The following is a 20,525-nucleotide window of genomic DNA, read 5'->3' on the forward strand; positions in this document are numbered from 1 at the left end:
GACCGTCAAGTGTCTGAGCGACAGCAGGTCACAGGCAGAGTTTAAGACCTGTCAAATCCCTCTCGAGAGGTTGTGTTTGAAGAGGGGACCACATCGCCACGTTATCGACCCATGTTTGCTCTCACGCTTACCGCCGTTTACCCACAATCCCCTATCAATGGGCACCGCAATCAACCATCTGTCTGTCAGAGCCCACGGAAGAACAAATACAACTCTGGGGTGCATCCAAATTGGTACCCTCTATTCTATTTACAGATGTAGGATCTTAACTTGATCACCCTGTAACAGGATAACTATCCCGCAATACATGTTTAAAAATGGCTTCTGAAGTTTGTAATTTTCCATTACAAAAAATATATCAACTCCTACAAAATGTCCATTAATTATAATCCACATAATAATTTGCATTTCCAGCTGCAGGATTATTTTCCTGCTGTAGTAAACTGGCTCAAATTAAGATCCTACATCTGTAGTGCACTAAAAGTTTTCCAAGGAAGGAGTGAAACAAAAGTTTGAGTAATTTTTCCCCTTCGTCGAGCTTACGCTACAGTACATCTGCCCTTCCTTCAACCTGTCCGACGTGTGCTTTTATTTCAAGCTGCTGACTCAAATGAAGGCCTTTAAGAACATAATCCTGCAGATCTCCTGTATGTGACGGCTTATGCTCTCCTTCCTTCCTTCCCTCGCTCCTCTCCTCTCTTGTTTTCGTGTCGATGGGCTCCGGGAACAGGTGTCATTTGTGGCCACTAAGCCATTGGCAAGTCCACTCTGTATTGACCCCGTACAGTATCAATTCTGCTTGTGGCAGTGACCCTGCGTGATAAACGCTGGCTACTCCCCAGACTAATCTAATGTGTGTGTTGCCTGTGTCTGTAGGTCTTCTACATACTAGTCTGGGAGCTAACTGGGGGGGTATTAGATACAGCTCCTCATTAGACTATTGCTTCACTGTAGTCACAACACAATGTGAACTAGTGGTAGTAGTAGATATTACAGCCCAGCTCCTATGCACCTTCATTTGTGTGTGCTTTTGTGCCTTATTGTGTGCTTTGTATATATTATTGTGTGTTTTGTCTGTCTTATAATGGGTTTTGGCTGGTATTATTGTGTGTTTTGTTTATATTACTGTGTGTTTTGTTTGTAATATTGTGTTTTGTCTGTATTATTGTGTGTTTTGTCTATATTATTGTGTGTTTTGTCTATATTATTGTGTGTTTTGTCTATATTATTGCATCTTTTGTCTGTATTATTGCGTCTTTTGTCTGTATTATTGTGTCTTTTGTCTATATTATTGTGTGTTTTGTCTATATTATTGTGTGTTTTGTCTGTATTATTGTGTGTTTTGTCTATATTATTGTGTGTTTTGTCTATATAATTGTGTGTTTTGTCTGTATTGTGTGTTTTGTCTATATTATTATGTGTTTGTCTATATTATTGTGTCTTGTCTATATTATTGTCTTTTGTCTAAATTATTGTGTCTTTTGTCAGTATTATTGTGTGTTTTGTCTATATTATTGTGTCTTTTGTCTAAATTATTGTGTCTTTTGTCAGTATTATTGTGTGTTTTGTCTATATTATTGTGTATTTTGTCTATATTATTGGGTGTTTTGTCTATATTATTGTGTGTTTTGTCTATTTTTGAGTGTTTTGTCTATTATTGTTTGTTTTGTCTATATTATTGTGTGTTTTGTCTATATTATTGTGTGTTTTGTCTATATTATTGAGTCTTTTGTCTGTATTATTGCGTCTTTTGTCTGTATTATTGTGTGTTTTGTCTGTATTATTGTGTGTTTTGTCTATATTATTGTGTGTTTTGTCTGTATTATTGTGTGTTTTGTCTATATTATTGTGTGTTTTGTCTATATTATTGTGTGTTTTGTCTATATTATTGTGTGTTTTGTCTATATTCTTGTGTGTTTTGTCTATTATTGTGTTTTGTCAGTATTATTGTGTGTTTTGTCTATATTACTGTGTCTTTTGTCTATATTATTGTGTATTTTGTCTATATTATTGTGTGTTTTGTCAGTATTATTGTGTGTTTTGTCATTATTATTGTGTGTTTTGTCTATATTACTGTGTCTTTTGTCTATATTATTGTGTCTTTTGTCTGTATTATTGTGTGTTTTGTCTATATTATTGAGTGTTTTGTCTATATTATTGTGTGTTTTGTCTATATTACTGTGTCTTTTGTCTATATTATTGTGTGTTTTGTCTATATTACTGTGTCTTTTGTCTATATTATTGTGTCTTTTGTCTATATTATTGTGTGTTTTGTCTATATTATTGTGTTTCGTCTATATTAAACCAGTGCACCTGGCACCTATTACCATAGCCCGTTCAAATGTACTTAAATATTTTGTCTTGCCCATTCACCTTCTGAATGGCACAAATACACAATCCTTGTCTTAATTGTCTCAAGGCTTAAAAACACTTCTTTAACATGTCTCCTCCCCTTTATATATACTGATTGAAGTGGATTTAACAAGTGACATCATGAAAAGATCAGGTATTACTAATGTTTTGTAGACTCAATGTATATATACAACTGTGTCTGTGCTTCTACATTTTGGCTCTTAGGTACAAATAGCACCTGTATTTATTTTAAATAGTTTGAGCATTTGATTGAGCCTGTCTAGAAACAAGGGTTTAAACCTTAATAGACACCAGGAATGAAAACCTGACAGGTAATGGCTGTAGTCTAGCTTTCAATACCACAGCTATTACCACTACCAGACAACAGGACACACTATTTGAACAGTCAGAGATGTGCTGTATTTTTTATTTATTTTATTTCACCTTTAGTTCTCATTTACAGCTGCGACCTGGCCAAGATAAAGCAAAGCAGTGCGACAAAAAACAACAACACAGAGTTACACATGGGATAAACAAATGTACAGTCAATAACACAATAGAAAAATCGATATACAGTGTGTGCAAATGTATTAAGATTAGGGAGGTAAAGGCAATAAATAGGCCATAGTGGTGAAAACAATTACAATTTAGCATTATCACTGGGGTGATAGATCTGCAGATGATGGTGTGCAAGTAGAGATACTGGGGTGAAAAAGAGCAAAAATAAATAACAATATGGCTGTGTACAGGCGCAGTGATCGGTAAGCTGCTCTGACAGCTGATGCTTAAAGTTAGTGAGGGAGATATAAGTCTGCAGCTTCAGTAATTTTTGCAATTCGTTCCAGTCATTGGCAGCAGAGAACTGGAAGGAAAGGCGGCCAAAGGAGGAATTGGCTTTGGGGATGACCAGTGAAATATACCTGCTGGAGCGCATGCTACAGGTGGGTGTTGCTATGGTAACCAGTAGCTGAGATAAGGCGGGGCTTTACCTAGCAAAGACTAATAGAAGACCTGGAGCCAGTGGGTTTGGCGACGAATATGAAGTGAGGGCCAGCCAGCAAGAGCATACAGGTCGCAGTGGTGGGTAGTATATGGGGCTTTGGTGACAAAACGGATGGCACTGTGATAGACAACATCCAATTTTCTGAGTAGAGTGTTGGAGGCTATTTTGTAAATGACATTGCCGAAGTCAAGAATCTGCAGAATAGTCAGTTTTACGAGTAAAATGTTACCACATCTTCACAATATTTAGCCAACCGAGTGTGAGCTAACCTAAGTCATAACTGTGGCGGAGCTTATGAGTGGGAGAGTGGTGGGTACGACAGTGGACAATGAACTGGACAATTCCTTCAGTTCCTCGCTAATTTGGTGAAATGTATCAAATACTTGATCTTTTAGTCGTTCAGAAGCATCTGAATTATTTCCCGAGGGATGTCCCGCTCATAGATATTTATATTCACAGTGTTAAAAATAGTAAGTAAAAATGACACATATTGATAGATACAGTAAATATGCATGTGTTCCAAACACAGCTTGTTGTCACCACAACACCTCTGTCACAGAGTCTGTTTGCTATAGCTTTCCTTTTTTGGTATCAATTTATTTGGATAGTCCCAAATAGATTGCTTTTAACTCGATAGATGTTCAACGGACTGTCAACAACATGTTTGACTAACAATTGAGTAATCCTATCCCTCGCCTAACCCTTATCCTAACCCTAAACTTAAATGTAACCCTTAACCTTAACCCTAAACTTAAATGTAACCCTTAACCTTAACCCTAAAACACTGTGGCATATAAAATGAGCTGGAATTGATAGTTTACACATCTGTAATCATCTATAGAGGACTATCAAAATGAAGTGTGAGTTTAAGTTCACTTCCTTCGTCAAATTATACACCACGTTCAATGGGAATTATACACCAGGTCCAATGGAAATTCTACACCAGGTCTAATGGGAATTATACACCAGGTCTAATGGGAATTATACACCAGGTCTAATGGGGATTATACACCAGGTCCAATGGGAATTATACCCCACGTCCAATGGGGATTATACACCAGGTCCAATGGGAATTATACACCAGGTCTAATGGGGATTATACACCAGGTCCAATGGGGATTATACACCAGGTCTAATGTGAATTATATACCAGGTCTAATGGGAATTATACACCAGGTCTAATGGGAATTATACACCAGGTCTAATGGGAATTATACACCAGGTCCAATGGGGATTATACACCAGGTCCAATGGGAATTATACACCACGTCTAATGGGAATTATACACCAGGTCTAATGGGAATTATACACCAGGTCTAATGGGAATTATACACCAGGTCTAATGGGAATTATACCACAGGTCTAATGGGAATTATACACCAGGTCCAATGGGAATTATACACCAGGTCTAATGGGAATTATACACCAGGTCTAATGGGAATTATACACCAGGTCCAATGGGAATTATACACCAGGTCTAATGGGAATTATACACCAGGTCTAATGGGGATTATACACCAGGTCTAATGGGGATTATACACCAGGTCCAATGGGAATTATACACCAGGTCTAATGGGAATTATACACCGGGTCTAATGGGAATTATACACCAGGTCTAATGGGAATTATACACCAGGTCTAATGGGAATTATACACCAGGTCTAATGGGGATTATACACCAGGTCTAATGGGAATTATACCCCACGTCCAATGGGAATTATACACCAGGTCCAATTGGAATTATACACCAGGTCCAATGGGGATTATACACCAGGTCCAATGGGGATTATACACCAGGTCCAATGGGAATTATACACCAGGTCCAATGGGGATTATACACCAGGTCCAATGGGAATTATACACCAGGTCCAATGGGGATTATACACCAGGTCCAATGGGAATTATACACCAGGTCTAAATGGGAATTATACATCAGGTCTAATGGGAATTATACACCAGGTCCAATGGGAATTATACACCAGGTCTAATGGGAATTATACACCAGGTCTAATGGGAATTATACACCAGGTCTAATGGGAATAATACACCAGGTCCAATGGGAATTATACACCAGGTCTAATGGGAATTATACACCAGGTCTAATGGGAATTATACACCAGGTCTAATGGGAATAATACACCAGGTCCAATGGGGATTCTACACCAGGTCCAATGGGGATTATACACCAGGTCTAATGGGAATTATACACCAGGTCTAATGGGAATAATACACCGGGTCTAATGGGAATTATACACCAGGTCTAATAGGAATTATACATCAGGTCCACCAGGACTTCCGCTATATCACAAACCCGCTGGAAGACACACAGGGAGCATGCCCTACTTCGGCACCTGTGGAGCAGCTGTCATGGGGTGGTTAAGTGCCTTGCTCAAGGGCACAACGGCAGGCGATGGCATCTATGATTTTGATCACAGCAACCCTCCGATTGCCAACTCAATTCCCACCAGATGTTTCCCATCAGACCCGGGATTAGAATTTGCAACCCTCCGATTGTTAGCTGGCCTCTCTTAACCACTAGGCTAACTGCCGCCCATGAACTATCCTTCTAACTGTCACAAACAGAATGGAGGCAACTCAGAACACTTATTTATTGTCCCCGTGCCTGTATTTTCACTATGAGACTGTGGGTGGCCATTGCTTTGGTAAACACACTAGTTGGGCCCAGGGGACGATGGTAGTGCTGATGAGCTACTTTGGATCCACGAGGGATTCAAAAGCCTCTGAGCCCGAGCTCTCTGCTACTGCTAATGACTACAGAAGCTGACAGAGAGCGAGAAAGAGGAGGAGGCCATAAAGAGAAAGAAATTTAGAGGGACCTTCCTCAAGGACTAGGGCCCTTTAAGTAGTAACTGACAACTAATTGCACCACCACCACCACCGAAACGTCATTCATGATCCCCTTAATGTATCCAAAATGGCCACCCAGTCACAAAACTAAGCCCTGCAGGCCGACCCAACACAAGGCCGAAATGACACGATAGAGCCCCCATTTCGGCTCTGGTTGCAATGAAGTCTATGGACGCTGAGCACAGCAAAGCACACAATAACCTGGTACAGTGAGAGAAACACATGAATGGCCATGGCTGCGGCCAGCCTTCCTTCACTGCAGTAACTCACATCCAGAGTCAAGGCCATTAGGTTATCTAGCGGCCCGACCAGGGGGTAACTGTTCTGCAGTGGGGGGGTTATGGACTGAGGAGATTTATAGTAAGCAATGCCACTGGGAGCCAAAATGGCGTTCTTGTCTCTCGTGTCACGCTGTGCATATCACATTACAGTCCACTATCACACTGTAGAATAGAGAGGATGGATTTCAACAGAGTAAAACCAGACAAGTGTGCAAGTTAGTGGTAAAAGGGAGAGTGGGGAATTGTCTGGAGCTGAAAGAAGAATAGATGGGGCAATGTGTGGAATGGATTGGAGCTGTGGTGTGTGTGTGTGTGTGGTTGCAGTGATTTTTTTAACAAGACGTAGAAAGGATAGAACACGAGTAGTACAAACTGTAGCAGCTTGTGTATCTGAGGAAAGGTGTGTGTGTGTTTGAGTGTGTGTATGCACGCACAGGTGATTGTGCATGTGTGTGTGTGTGTGTGTTAATATGCGGTAAGCCCAAAATCCTCTTCGAGGGTTACTCACATTGTTCATGTACTCGCTCAGCAGGTCTTGCAGGGCCTGCCGGACGGCGTTGCACTCAGCCACGATGCGCTCGCGGCGGTCGTCGCGGGTGCAGGACGAGTCGGCCATGAGGGCGGCGCCGCTGATGATGCTCTCCAGGCGCTCCTCCAGGGAGGGGCGGAAACGCGCCTCGCTGAACGTCAGCGGGTCCAGGATGATCTTGTTCTGACCGGGAGGAAAGGAGAGAAGGAGGTCAGAAACAGGCAAAACCAAAGGTCAACTTTTGAATGATATTGCACCTTTGAACTTTGCACCCAAAGAGAATGTATAACATTCAGAGTGGATCATGTCATCTTATTACCCAAATGTTAAGTGTTGGATACCGAATGTAATGTAAGCTCTGTTGGGCTAGATTGTCTCTAAGAATGACAAATACATGGAAATGCATGTTAGCACTCAACCACTTCTGAGAAAGACATACTGTATGAGAGAGAGAGAGAGCGAGAGAGAGAGAGACAGACAGAGAGAGAGTGAGAGAGAGAGAGAAAGAGAGAGAGAGACATACTGTATGAGAGAGAGAGAGAGAGAGAGAGAGAAAGACATACTGTATGAGAGAGAGAGAGAGAGAGAGAGCGACAGAGAGACAGAGAGATAGAGATAGAGAGACATAGAGATTGATTAAGGTAGGGTTCTGCTGTCACCCACGAGCTACATTCTCAGCTGTTTGTTTGGAACGGGCTGTCCCTGAACAAAGGCTTATGTCTGGGGTACACAGAGTCATACACACCCTTCTGGTCTTCATAATGACTACAATATTACACATAGCAATATCTGAGCTCTCAATGTCATGTCAGAGTGACCCATGACCAAAGTCGTCATCTCCCAATGAGAGAGAGAGAGAATATGGGACAAATAGAGGCACAGAGAGAGAGAGAGAGAGAGAGAGAGAGAGATAGAGGACCTGTAAGACAGCAGACGGCAGTGGTCCATTTCATATGGTTAGCGACAGTAAAAAGGAAGACAGAAAGAAAGGGAGAAAGGTCAAAAGATGGATGGAATGATAGAACCAGAGAGCGCTACAACAGCAGGAGGGAGGGAGTTGATCAGAAAATGGAGTGGAACAAAGCCTAACAAAGAGCCCGCGATCACATTTGGCAGAGAGGAAAATGGTAGCAGACGGCTCAGTGCAATCTGTCAGCGCTAGGTGGTAGAGCCAGAGGCTGAGAGTGGAGGAAATGTCACCTTCAGGCTTAGCTTTAGGGTCCTTGTACCAGACCTTTACAGACCCCCCCCCCCCCCGTCTGCTTTAAGGGGCCTTTAAGCACAGAGTGAAGAAACACAGGAGCCATGAGGAGAAGCCCTCGGCTTTTATTAATGGAAGTAGCCGCAAAATATACTTTTTTTTATGATCTGTACAGCAGGTAAGATCAAAAATTACCATATTGATGGCGAAGGTATTACGTTTTACGTTTTACGGCCGTACAATTTCAATGTCCCATTCGGCAGCAGTTTGCGGTGCGTTGGGGTTTTTAAGAGGGAGAAGTCACACCGGGTAGGCAGCGTTTATTAGTAAAGAGGTGCCTAAGAGTTACACATGGGCCAGGCCCTAAATTCCTTAGCTGTGTGTGTCTGTGTGTGTAAGTGTGTGTGTGTGTGTGTGTATATGTGTTTATATCGGTTGTAATGCGCATTACGGTTGAAAGCAGTTCCAGTCGGGCCTAGTTGGAAGCAAAATACAGTGCCGTTCAAAGACGACTGTCTTCGACTGTTTTCGAGGGCCTAATTTGTTTCTGTCGCACCTAGGCGGCATCTATTTCCCACAAAGCGGTTTAGCCACAATGTCGAGTCTAGCAACTGAAGCCGATTCCAAAGGACAGCAGGGGGCTATCACATTGACGGGAAACGGGAGACACAGAGCACACACACACACACACACATACATATTTAACATTGACATTTTATCCATTTACCATCTCTTACCCGGAGCGACTTCCACACGCACACAGACAGAAAGACATCGAGCTGATGGCTTTGTCTGAAACCCTGAAGTGGCAACCCAGCCCTATGAGTGGGACACCCATTACAGGCCACTGCTCTGTGTGCCCGAGAACCGAGAGTAACAACACAGATGGTATTAGACCCGGAGTGTCGAAAGTCAGAGTCATAGCCATCTCCGTCCGGCCCATAACGCTCCACCCTTATCACTGCCTTAGCGCTCCCGAGTGGCGCAGCGGTCGAAGGCACTGCGTCTCAGTGCACGAGGCATCACAGCAGTCCCTGGTTCAAATCCAGGCTGTGTCACATCTGGCCGTGATTGGGAGTCCCGCAGGGCGGCGCACAGTTGGCCCAGCGTCAACAAGGTTTGGCCGGGGTAGGCCGTCATTGTAAACAAGAATTAGTTCTTAATTGACTTGCCTAGTTAAATAAAGGTTAAATCTCATCTTGAATGTTATTTAGAGTCTCTGGCTTTGCAGGCTTGGTAAGCACAATGCATTGGCTTGAGGAAGACATTACCGAGACAGTGATCCTTAGGAATGGGACTAGATGGTTGCGTTTTACATTGTTTGTATCGAACAAACATGCTAGCCGCGCAAAAAGGTGATGGCATGCGTTCCGGTAATACAGGCATTCATTAACGTTTGCCTTATCTCGTTTTCTTCAATGTGGGAGAGAGGAGAGGGTGGATGGAGGGAAGAATGGGAATGCCCAGCATCAGTAGAGCTAGAGGTGGCCTGGATGAAACTGGCTGTAATCAGAGGGGTACTGTCTTCCATACGTTTCAGCGCTGCACAACGTGGAACCGCTCTTCTGGCCTTGCTCGGGGTGACACTGTTGTTTTATTTATTTGTATTATTATTTTTTTTACATATCTCCGATTTATTCATGGGCACAGAATATTTACAGAAGCGATTCAGGTTGAAGTCGCTCGCTCTCCCGCTCGCGTCATGGTTCAACAGAGGCCGCCACCGCAGCTCGCTGCCCATGAGCTGAGCTACATTAACCCAGATGGTTCTGATTTGAAAATGAACAAAAAAAACATGTAAAACAAAAAACATCCCCCAAAAAGCAGCCAGCAGTAGTGCCCTGCCTTAGGACACATAACTAAACTACAATGTCTGTTTTGGAGGCTCTAGAGCCTGGACAGGGTGGCAGGCTGTTCGTCAAACTCTGCATAATAAAGACGGGATGGAGGATATTGGTGGGGCCTGTGTCATTGCTACACATAACCTACTTTACACACACACAGAGAGAGAGAGAGAGAGAGAGAGAGAGAGAGAGAGAGAGAGAGAGAGAGAGAGAGAGAGAGAGAGAGAGAGAGAGAGAGAGAGAGAGAGAGAGAGAGAGAGAGAGAGAGAGAGAGCGCGTGGAGGAAAGAGAGAGCAGGAGGGTCAGAGGCAGAGAAAAATGACTTGTGAGACAGCAGGACGGTAGTGGCTCTGTTTATATTATTAATGACACTCTCTCTCAGCTACCTCTAATACTACCATGCCTCCTTTACAAGCCCTGGCCTACATTCACATTCACTGGTTGGCGCCTCCAGAACCCAAATACTGAAGGCCTGATTCCCCAAGGGACTCATTTTATCAGTTACATTTAACAGTTTAAGTCTGTATAGCAGTTTGTGGTCTAGTTTAAAGAGATACTTTGGGATTTTGGCAATGAGGCCCTTTTATCTACTTCCCCAGAGTCAGATGAACTCGTGGACACCATCGCTATGTCTCTGTATCCAGTATGAAGGAGGTTTGAGGTAGTTTCACAAGCCAATGCTAACTAGCATGCTAGTAGATACCCATAGACTTCCAGTCATTGTGCTAATGCTAGTTAGCATTGGCTCGCAAAACTACCTTGAACTACCATAGCCAAAATCCTGAAGTATCCCTTGAAGACCATGTGGCAGAAAGAGATTCCAGTTGCTGTTTTCACTGGGGTGTTTCAACTTCAACAGCCCAGGTAAAAGACTGTCTGAGTTACACTGGCCAGGTAGGAATCAGATATATGTGCACTCAGATATCACACACTGCGACTATGCTTGAAGGATTCCGGGAACGAAAGTACACTTTATTATCATATGACCATTTGCTGGCTATTGACGTGGCAAAGACAGAAAGATTTCTGGTCGGTACACTAAAGCCAGCGACACAAGAAATAGTCTGGAGGACATATCCCAGCCGATCACATCCTACACAAACAACCAAGGAGAAATGACGAGACACAAATGGAAAAGGAAATCTAGGAGGAAAGTTCTTTGCCCCTGCGTCCCAAATGCCACCCTTTCCCCTACAATAGTGCACTACCGGGGCCCAGAGTAATGCACTATGTAGGGATTGGGGTGCCATTTGGGACGCATGCCCACGCGGAGTGTCGGGACTTGTCAACCTCTTTACACGGAGTCACAACAGGGCTTGTGTGTTCAGAGCTGCAATCATCTCCACGCTGGGACAAAAAAAAAATGCCATGCCGCAGAGACCAATGCCCCAAGCACCAGCTTCATGTTGAGAGGTGTGTGTGTGTGTCTCTCTGTGTGTGTCTCGCCCACGCGGAGCCCGGACCTGTTGCTTATTGCACCTTCTCCTCCTCTTTTCTTACATTTTATCTCTCCTTTTGTCTCTCTTTACCAAGGTGTAATGGAATTCGCCCCCTGCCTTCCATCCCACCCACGGACAGCCATGTCGTACATCATTTAGACTGGGAGAGAACAGTGTGCTCCTTTCGCTGACTCATCCAGGGCTTCTGTGTTGTGCTTTACTGCCACTATACACACACACACACACACAAATTAATACACACAGGCAAGCACAACCATTATACACACAAACACAAACACATACACACACACAGACACAAACAATACACACAGTCACACACTTCCCCCAACCGTAGATACAGCCTGATCTTTCCGATAGCGGCCTAGCTGCTATTTTTAGGGAGACACAGAAAAAGACTGCGTAGTGCCGTGGCGGAAATTGCAAGTTCATCTGTGGTTTCCTCCCAGGATTATCAGTCTGTTAGTCTTCCTGATTGTTGTTTACGTTTTGTCTCTCTTTTTTCTCATCCTTTTTTTTAAGTCACTTGGACGATTACTACTTTTGCCGGTAGATGTGTTAGTGAATAACGCTGTTTAGCTGCCGATTACCCGATTCAGGTGGAAAATAGGGGTTCTTTCACTCCTGCCAAGCAGAAACAATCTCATTACTCAAGTTGCCTCTTATCAGCTCTTTGCAACAGTTGGCTGGAGGAGAGGAGTTAATATATGTATCTATACCTCCATAGCCCTCGCTAATTCTAAATATCTTTGAATAGAGAATAGAATCAGGGATATATAACATACAGACATACAAATATTGATACATCTCAGCTGACAATATACAGTATATATATATATACACACACACATATATACACATATATACACATATATACACATACAGTATATATACAGTATATATACATATATATTGCAATTTATCTCTCTCTCTCTCCCTATATATATATATATATATATATAGAGAGAGAGAGAGAGAAATTGCAATTACATGCTAATTGGTGGTGGACGAGGATTGCGTGGATTCTGCAACACGTACAGAAAAACCCTTTTGAAAATAGTTCCAAGGGATTATTTGGCTGTCCCCATAGGAGAAGCCTTTTTGGTTCCGCATAGAGCACTTTTTGGTTCAAGGTGGAACCCTCTGAGGAAAGGGTTCTACCTGGAACCAAAAAGGGTTCTCCAAAGGGTCCCCCTATGGGGGCAGCTGAAGAACCCTTTCAGGTTCTAGATAGCTCAAGGCTCAAAGCGACATATGCTTACAAGAAACGGTAAAGGAAATAATAAATAATAATACAAATCAGCCGGCATTGCTCTTTGACAAAGAGATGTAGGCACAGGAGATTAGATGGGACCAAGGAGGCTGGGACACCTTGACTTAAGAAGACACAAGGGAGTGCAGCGAAGCCACAGTACCCTGGAGGGGATCTCACGTCTCGGAGGAAAAGTCTCTTAGGGGGGGAAGAACAGCTGAAGATGACATGTTATTTACAGGATGCATGATAAAACAGTAGAGAAGAGCTTTGCCCTGAGGGATGGACTTTGTTGTTATTCCGAGCAGAGTGTCAGTTTGTTGTGATTGCTCCGAGTAGGGAACTGGGGGAATGGTGGGGAGAGAGAAAGAGGGAGCGAGAGACAGAGAGAAGGGTGGGGGGATGCATCCTCCAGTTTTGACAAAGGCCCAGGGCCCTTTAACGAGAATTGGTGACGGTTGAATCCATTCTCCTTGCACCTCTCTAGTGTCAATTTAGTCCTCGTCCGCAGCTTTCATCAACCTCTCCCTCAATGTCAGCAAGACAAAAGAGCTGATCGTGGACTACAGGAAACGGAGTGGTGAGCACACCCCCATCCACAACGATGGGGCTGTAGTGGAGCGGGTCGAGAGCAAGTTCCTCTGTGTCCACATCACAAAGGAATTAACATGGTCCACACACACCCACATAGTTGTGAAGAGGGCACAATGGCCTCTTCCCCCTCAGGAAGCTAAAAAAGATTTGGCCTCAAAATGTTCTACAGCTGCACCTTCGAGAGCATCTTGACTGGCTACATCAACACTTGGCATGGTAAATGCAAGGCACCCGACCGCAAGGCACTACATAGGGTGATGAGAACAGCCCAGTATATCACTAGGGCCCAAAAAGGACCTTGAACAGCTTATACCTCCAAGCCATAAGACCTCTAAATACCTCATCAAGGCCTTCCGAGTGGCACAGCGGTCTAGGGTACTGCATCGCAGTGCTAGGAGTGTCACTACAGATCAGGTTTCGATCCCGGGCTGTGTCGCAGCCGGACGCGACCGGGAGACCCATGAGGCGGTGCACAATTGGCCCAGCGTCATCCGGGTTAGGGGAGGATCTGGCCAGCTGGGATGTCCTGGTCCCATCGCGCTCTACCGACTCCTTGTGACGGCCTGGCGCATGCACACTGACTTCGGTCGCCAGCTGTGCGGTGTTCCCTCCGACACATTGGTGCGGCCGGCTTCCTTGTTAAGGGAGCAGTGTGTCAAGAATCAGTGCGGTTTGGCAGGGTCATGTTTCGGAAGAACGCATGGCTCTCGACCTTCGCCTCTCCTGAGTACGTACGGGAGTTGCAGCGATGAGACAAGACTGTAACTACCAATTGAGGAGAGAGCCATGTTATGTGCACACCCATACATAACATGTATACTTACATGCATACTCGAGCCACACATACACACATAACCACACACACCACATACAGTACACTGCTGCTCCACATACTACAGCTCAGTCTAATATCTATCCTGTTGTCTAGTCACTTTACCCCTACCTATATGTACAGTACATAGCTACCTCAATGACCTCATACTCCTGCACATCAACTCGGTACTGCTACTCCCTGTATACAGCCATGTTATTTTGTACTCGTTATTGTTAGTCATTATTCACTGTGTATTCATTCCTCTTGTCACTATTTCAATTCTAATTTAACTGCATTGTTGGAAAATGACCCATAAGTAAGCATTACACTGTTAGTCTACACCTGCTTGTTTTTTTTAGGAAGCATGTGACAAATAACATTTGATTTGATTCACTTTTGTCACTTATCTTCGACCGGTTGGATATTGTGATATAGATCCCTGAGGCATGAGACGTTCAAGCCTAATCAAAGAATGGAGTGAGAAAACGAAAGACCGAAGCAAGAGGTTGGAGCCAACTGTCAAAACATGACCCCTATATGGTGCTGGACACACGGAGGGGTCATACACGGCGGAAGTGTTTTCTGACTCAATGGGAGTACGTCCCCAGTGATAGCGCTAAATAGCATTACTTCCTGTTTAGAAATGGACCACGGTGAAGGTCAGGCGGTTAATCGTTTAGGTTATTTAACCAGGTGAGGACCATTGAGATAGCCATCTCTTATTCAATGGATCCCGATCCCTGATTATTGAAAGATTCCGGGAAGGTGATTACCAAAAACCTTTGAGAAGTACGAGGTAACCAGGATGTCGAAGAAATGTTGTAAAACGTTGACTAAAAAACAGAAAAGGGCAACTAGGACAATGTTGCTTTTGCAAAGGCGGTAGATGATCTCATATGGCCTAAGATAGTATGTAAGTATGTCAGCCCTAGTCTCATCTTTCCCCCCTTGCCACTGTCCATCAGATCAGGACTGAGGGCAGTGCTATGGTCACCTCATACCATTTGATGGGTCCTACTTCGACCCCACTTTGGGCCGTTGAGAACGTCATCTAGGCCTATGTCATATGTGCTCACCAAAACACCGAACACTCTGACATTTCCGGGAGCCCTCGAGCAGTTCCCCACTGGTCCTTGGACAAAATGTAGCAAAACTTGACCCTTCCATTGCTTCGCCCTCCAGGTTCTCAATCACCCATGAATAGGGGCTGGTTAGACAATGACCACAACATGGGCACGCTAATGCTTCAGGGAGAGCCTTCAAGCTTTTCCCAAGGGGAACTTGGAAGAAAATCTTGACAAAAGCTTGACTCGTCCACTCTGGGCCCTCCAGGTCCAAGCCCACCCACGCATTGCATTGGGCTGGTTGGACAATGAGTGTGATGCCCTGTGACTAAACTGGCCGTGGGCCACCACCACCCAACGGGGGCGTATTAGTCACATTGTCCTCCCTATTTGATTGATTACGCTAATGAAGGGGGCCCGGCTGGCTCGCTCCGGGTTACTATTTGTTTACTGTCTCATGACAGCACCAATGGTGGAGTTGGTTGTCATGGAATCTGAGCTTGGGCAAACAAAGTCATATTTTGTTTCTTCTCCATAGTTGACGGTGTGACGCACCAATGTCACCATCCCTATCAAAACAGAGCAGAGCAGCTGATCCTCTTGGCTGTTCAATCAGGCGTTCCCTTAGTTACGGGGGAAGCATTAGGTTAATTAAGAGAGAATCGCAGCGGCGCCACCCTCAAGATTAAGTCCACTGTAATCACGCCAATGGTAAATGTCACCCAATAATGAGAATTAACTGAATTAACTAAATTCCTGCGAGCCGAGAATAATGAAGGGAAACAGAGGATGATAGCCCTAGCCAATGCACTCGCTACGTACTGCATTGTACAGCGCTGAAGTAACAGGCGCTAATACTACCATCTCTGAGGTCATGAGTGGAGAGTGGACCCAGCGAGAGGTTACAGTTTAAGAGAGAGTTCAAATCTAATACTGGGCAAAAGTCTGACTCGATTCAATGTTGTGTACAATCAAGCTCAAGTGGCCCTTAATAAGGAGGGCCAATTTGAACACAATGTTCCATCAAAGAAAAGTAAGGGTAAGATCAAATCCAATCCAAACACTTAAGGGCAATGTTTCGGTCCCTATTAGCATGCCTCCCACTCTAATGTAAGTATGCATCCACTTCACAATCATCTTATTCTATTTCCTTCCACTTGACCATCGCAAGTCCCATGACAGCACTATTAATGAGCTTTAATGAGCTTTAATTGTATGCCAAACATGAACAGTCCGTGCCTTTTCTGTGTTTTTGGAGTTCGCTGAATTCAATTGGACGAGCCCTAGGCGTTGCACGGTCAGTGCGTCAGTGACACGCTCTCTTCTCTGGTGTTTTCAAAAAACCCACAAGGCCGAAGTAAGAAGGGAGGAAAAACAACAAAAAGGAATAAATAGGACTGAATCCCATAATACGCTGATCTTGTTTCCAGAAGTGACCTTTATCAAAGTGGCATTTGCCTGCCAAGAGAGAAAGAGAGAGTGTGTGTGCGTACGCATGTGTGTGTATGCCCGGTTTCTGGGTTGGCCCCACAGGCGGGCACCAATCATTAAAGCCTTCATGTGGCCCTCTCTCCCAGGGACGTTTGCGCAGCGGGAATGTATGACTCATAGGATCTCAAAAGAGAACAGGGAGTACGGGAAGATGGCTTTAGTCACCACAGCTCACTTCACAGCTTATTAAAGATTTTCAGAAACACTTTGTGAGTCAATGTATCTCTATGTTTCCTGCCATCGGATCAAGACATTTTTTTTGTCCTCCTTTTGATTCCTGCTCAGTTGACTCATGCCATTGGCATCTGGCTATATCCAGAAACAATTGTGTGTGTCGCCGGGGGTTATCACTGAATCAAAGAGCTGGAAATGGTGACGTGTCAGGTTGACAGAAAACTCACGCAATGAGGTCTGGGCCCGTGTTCACAAATCGTTCCAGGGTAGGAGTACTGATCTAGGATCAGGTCTTGGAAGTCCACGTTATCTTTCACGCATTGTGATCTAAAAGGCAAAACTGATACTAGACCAGCATTCCTACTCTGATATGCTTAATGAATATGGGAAATGAAGTTTATCATTTATCATGACACCTCAAGTATGCTTAATGCTCTGACCACATTAACTATGTGGTCAGTACTAAGACCATATGTGGCTTCCCAACGCTGGTTCAAGAGGAAGTATTTGAGTGTTAGAGAGGATTGTAGACACACTGCTTGCTTAACCCGGAAGCCAGCCGTACCAATGTGTTGGAGATAACACTGTACAACTGGCGACCGTGTCAGCGTGTATGCTCCTGGCGCACCACAGGAGTCGCTAGAGTACGATAAGACAAGGACATCCCTGCCGGCTAAACCCTGAACTAGACCGGACGACCCATGAGCCGCCTCATGGGTCTGTCAGACGTGGCTGGCTGCGACACAGCCCGGGATCGAACCCGAGTCTGTAGTGAAGCATCAAGCACTGAGACCAAGCATAAAGACCAAGGAGCTCTCCAAACAGGTCAGGGACAAAGTTGTGGAGAAGTACAGATCAGGGTTGGGTTATAAAAAAATATCCAAAACTTTGAACATCCCACGGAGCACCATTAAATACATTATTAAAATATTTAAGAATATGGCACCACAACAAACCTGCCTAGAGAGGGCCGCCCACCAAAACTCATGGACCAGGCAAGGAGGGCATTAATCAGAGAGGCAACAAAGAGACCAAAGATAACCCTGAAGGAGCTGCAAAGCTCAACAGCGGAGATTGGAGTATCTGTCCATGTTTTCATCGGCAGGGAATGGGAAACTGGTCAGAATTGAAGGAATGATGAATGGCGCTAAAAACAGAGAAAATCTTGAGGGAAACCTGTTTCAGTCTTCCAGAGATTTGAGACTGGGACGGAGGTTCACCTTCCAGCAGAACAATGACCCTAAGCATACTGCTAAAGCAACAGTCGAGTGGTTTAAGGGGAAACATTTAAATGTATTGGACTGGCCTAGTCAAAGCCCAGACCTCAGTCCAATTGAGAATCTGTGGTATGACTTAAAGATTGCTGTACACCAGCGTAACCCATCCAACTTGAAGGAGCTGTCGCAGTTATACCTTGAAGAATGGGCAAAAATCCTAGTGACTAGATGTGCCAAGCTTATAGAGACATACCCCAAGAGACTTGCAGCTGTAATTGCTGCAAAAGGTGGCTCTACAAAGTATTGACTTGTGGGGGGGGGGGGGGGGGGGGTTAAAATCTATTTTAATTCCTGGTTGTAAGGCAACAAAATAGGAGAAATGCCAAGTAGGGTGAATACTTTTGCAAGCCACTGTATTCACACGACTGCTGGCGGTCGCTGCCTCTCTTTTTTTATTCCTCAGTGTGTGAAGTTTGCCTCTAATTAACGTAAGTAATTCCAGTTTTGTTTGTTTCGACGACAATGCGCTTTCTGCGAAAGATCACAGAATCACACGTTCGCTTTGCTCAATCCCTCTCTGACTCTCGTTCTAATTCAGTTCACTCTCTCTCCTTCACCCCGACCCCCCCTCTCTCCCCTCTCGCTCTCATCAGTCACTCGTTCTTTCCTTTCATTCCTTCCTTTTCCTTCCCCTCTTTCATGAGCCAACTCCCTCATCTGTCAGTACATCTTTATCCTGTGTAGGGACTTTTTTGGGGGGGCCCGGGATCTGGGGAAGTGATGTTCTCTCCCTTCTTTCTCTCCTTTCTCTCTCTGTCTCTGTCTCATCTCTCTCTTTCTCTATGGCTCCCTCAAGTACGGACACTTTGTGCCAGCACGCTGAGGAAATTTCCTCCACAGCTGTGCACCTGTGAAAGAGTAAGAGAGAAAATGAGAGAGAGAGAGAGAGAGAGAGAGAGAGAGAGAGAGAGAGAGAGAAAAGGAGCGAGAAGGGAGAGAAAGAGGGAAGAGAACACAGGATAAAGATGTACTGACAGGCGAGGGAGTCGGCTCATGAAAGAATGGAAGGAAATGGAAGGAATGAAAGAAAGGAGCGAGAGAGGGGGGAGAGAGAGGGGGTGGGGGTGAAGGAGAGAGAGTGAACTGAATTAGAACGAGTGTCAGAGAGGGATTGAGCAAAGCGAAAGTGTGATTCTGTGATCTTTCGCAGAAAGCTCATTGTCGTCGAAACAAAAACAAAACTGGAATTACTTATGTTAATTAGAGGCAAACTTCACACGCTGAGAAACAAAAAAAAGAGAGGCAGCGACCGCCAGCAGTCCTGTGAATAGGGACACATCCTGTCAACAATCAGACTCCAATCCTCCAGATGTCTTTGCCACCAACCGTGTTTGAGGAATAACACAAATAACCCGGGCCTGTGTCTCTGTGGCTTTGATGAGACAGTTGAAATGACTGCTATGCCGATGGCTGTTTACTCAGATTTTGGGAGGGAGGGAGGAAGGGGAAGGGGGTGAATAGGGAGGGAGGGAAAGAGAGAGAGAGAGACAGACAGAGAGAGAGGAGAGAGAGTGGAGTAGGCAGGGAAAGAGAGATAGAGACAGAGAGAGAGAGAGAAACAGGGAGAGAGGAGAGAGAGTGGGGTAGGCAGGGAAAGAGAGATCGAGACAGAGATGGAGAGACAGAGAGAGAGATGGCGCGGGCAGATGTCTACACGTGAAAATGACACACTTCTACGACACTAGTTTGGTACTGTAGATTATCGGTGAGGTGGTCCTTTAATGTAGTGTGTGTGTGTGTGTGTGTGCACTTATCTGATCACGGCACTTGATCATGGCATGTTTGATCTTGGCATGCCTCATGTGCATTCGTTTGTGGTGTATGCAGAGCTTTGACAAGAATCAAGTCGGCTTTGGAGAGAAACTCTGTCATCGTCATCCAACTCTCATTTCCAACAAGATCTCACTGGCATGTTTTACTTAATCTCGAAGACACGGATGAGAGAGTTTTGTTACGTTTTTTTTCTTTCTCTGGGCCAATCCGCCGTCAATAAACACCTTCAATGCACAATTCAAAAGCCGATGAGTGTTATTTGAATGTTTTTGCCGTTCTTCGCTGTCTGTCCTTCACTCTCTTCCCCCCCTTCCTCCTTCACGGAAATGCTCGTACTATTACCAAGCTTATTTCCAGAAACTATCTCTCCGCCTCATTTCCCTGGGCTTACACTACTTGACATCTCATTGCTTTTCCACTTCTCTTCTCTCTCCCGCTCTCTCTTTCGTATTCCTCTCTCGATGTGTTTTTTTTTTATCCTCCATGTGTTCTTGCCTATTTGCAAAAGTGGTAGGAGACAAAATGTCGCCCCAATTCACAGGAGTGAAGCC

The 20,525-nt window shown here is 44.5% G+C and overlaps 1 protein-coding gene across 2 annotated transcripts in view; it reads right to left on the reverse strand.

Moving 5' to 3' along the window:
* The window catches only part of ctnna2 (catenin (cadherin-associated protein), alpha 2), a 672,433-nt gene that overhangs the window by 428,546 nt on the left and 223,362 nt on the right, over window positions 1-20,525 (reverse strand). For both annotated transcript variants that reach the window (XM_036933400.1, XM_036933401.1), the window contains one exon: window positions 7,013-7,216. In XM_036933400.1, the coding sequence (XP_036789295.1) occupies window positions 7,013-7,216 (204 nt within the window). The remainder of the gene's footprint in view (window positions 1-7,012; window positions 7,217-20,525) is intronic.

The sequence above is a fragment of the Oncorhynchus mykiss genome, chromosome 10, assembly GCF_013265735.2.
Source record: "Oncorhynchus mykiss isolate Arlee chromosome 10, USDA_OmykA_1.1, whole genome shotgun sequence".
Classification (NCBI taxonomy): domain Eukaryota; kingdom Metazoa; phylum Chordata; class Actinopteri; order Salmoniformes; family Salmonidae; genus Oncorhynchus; species Oncorhynchus mykiss.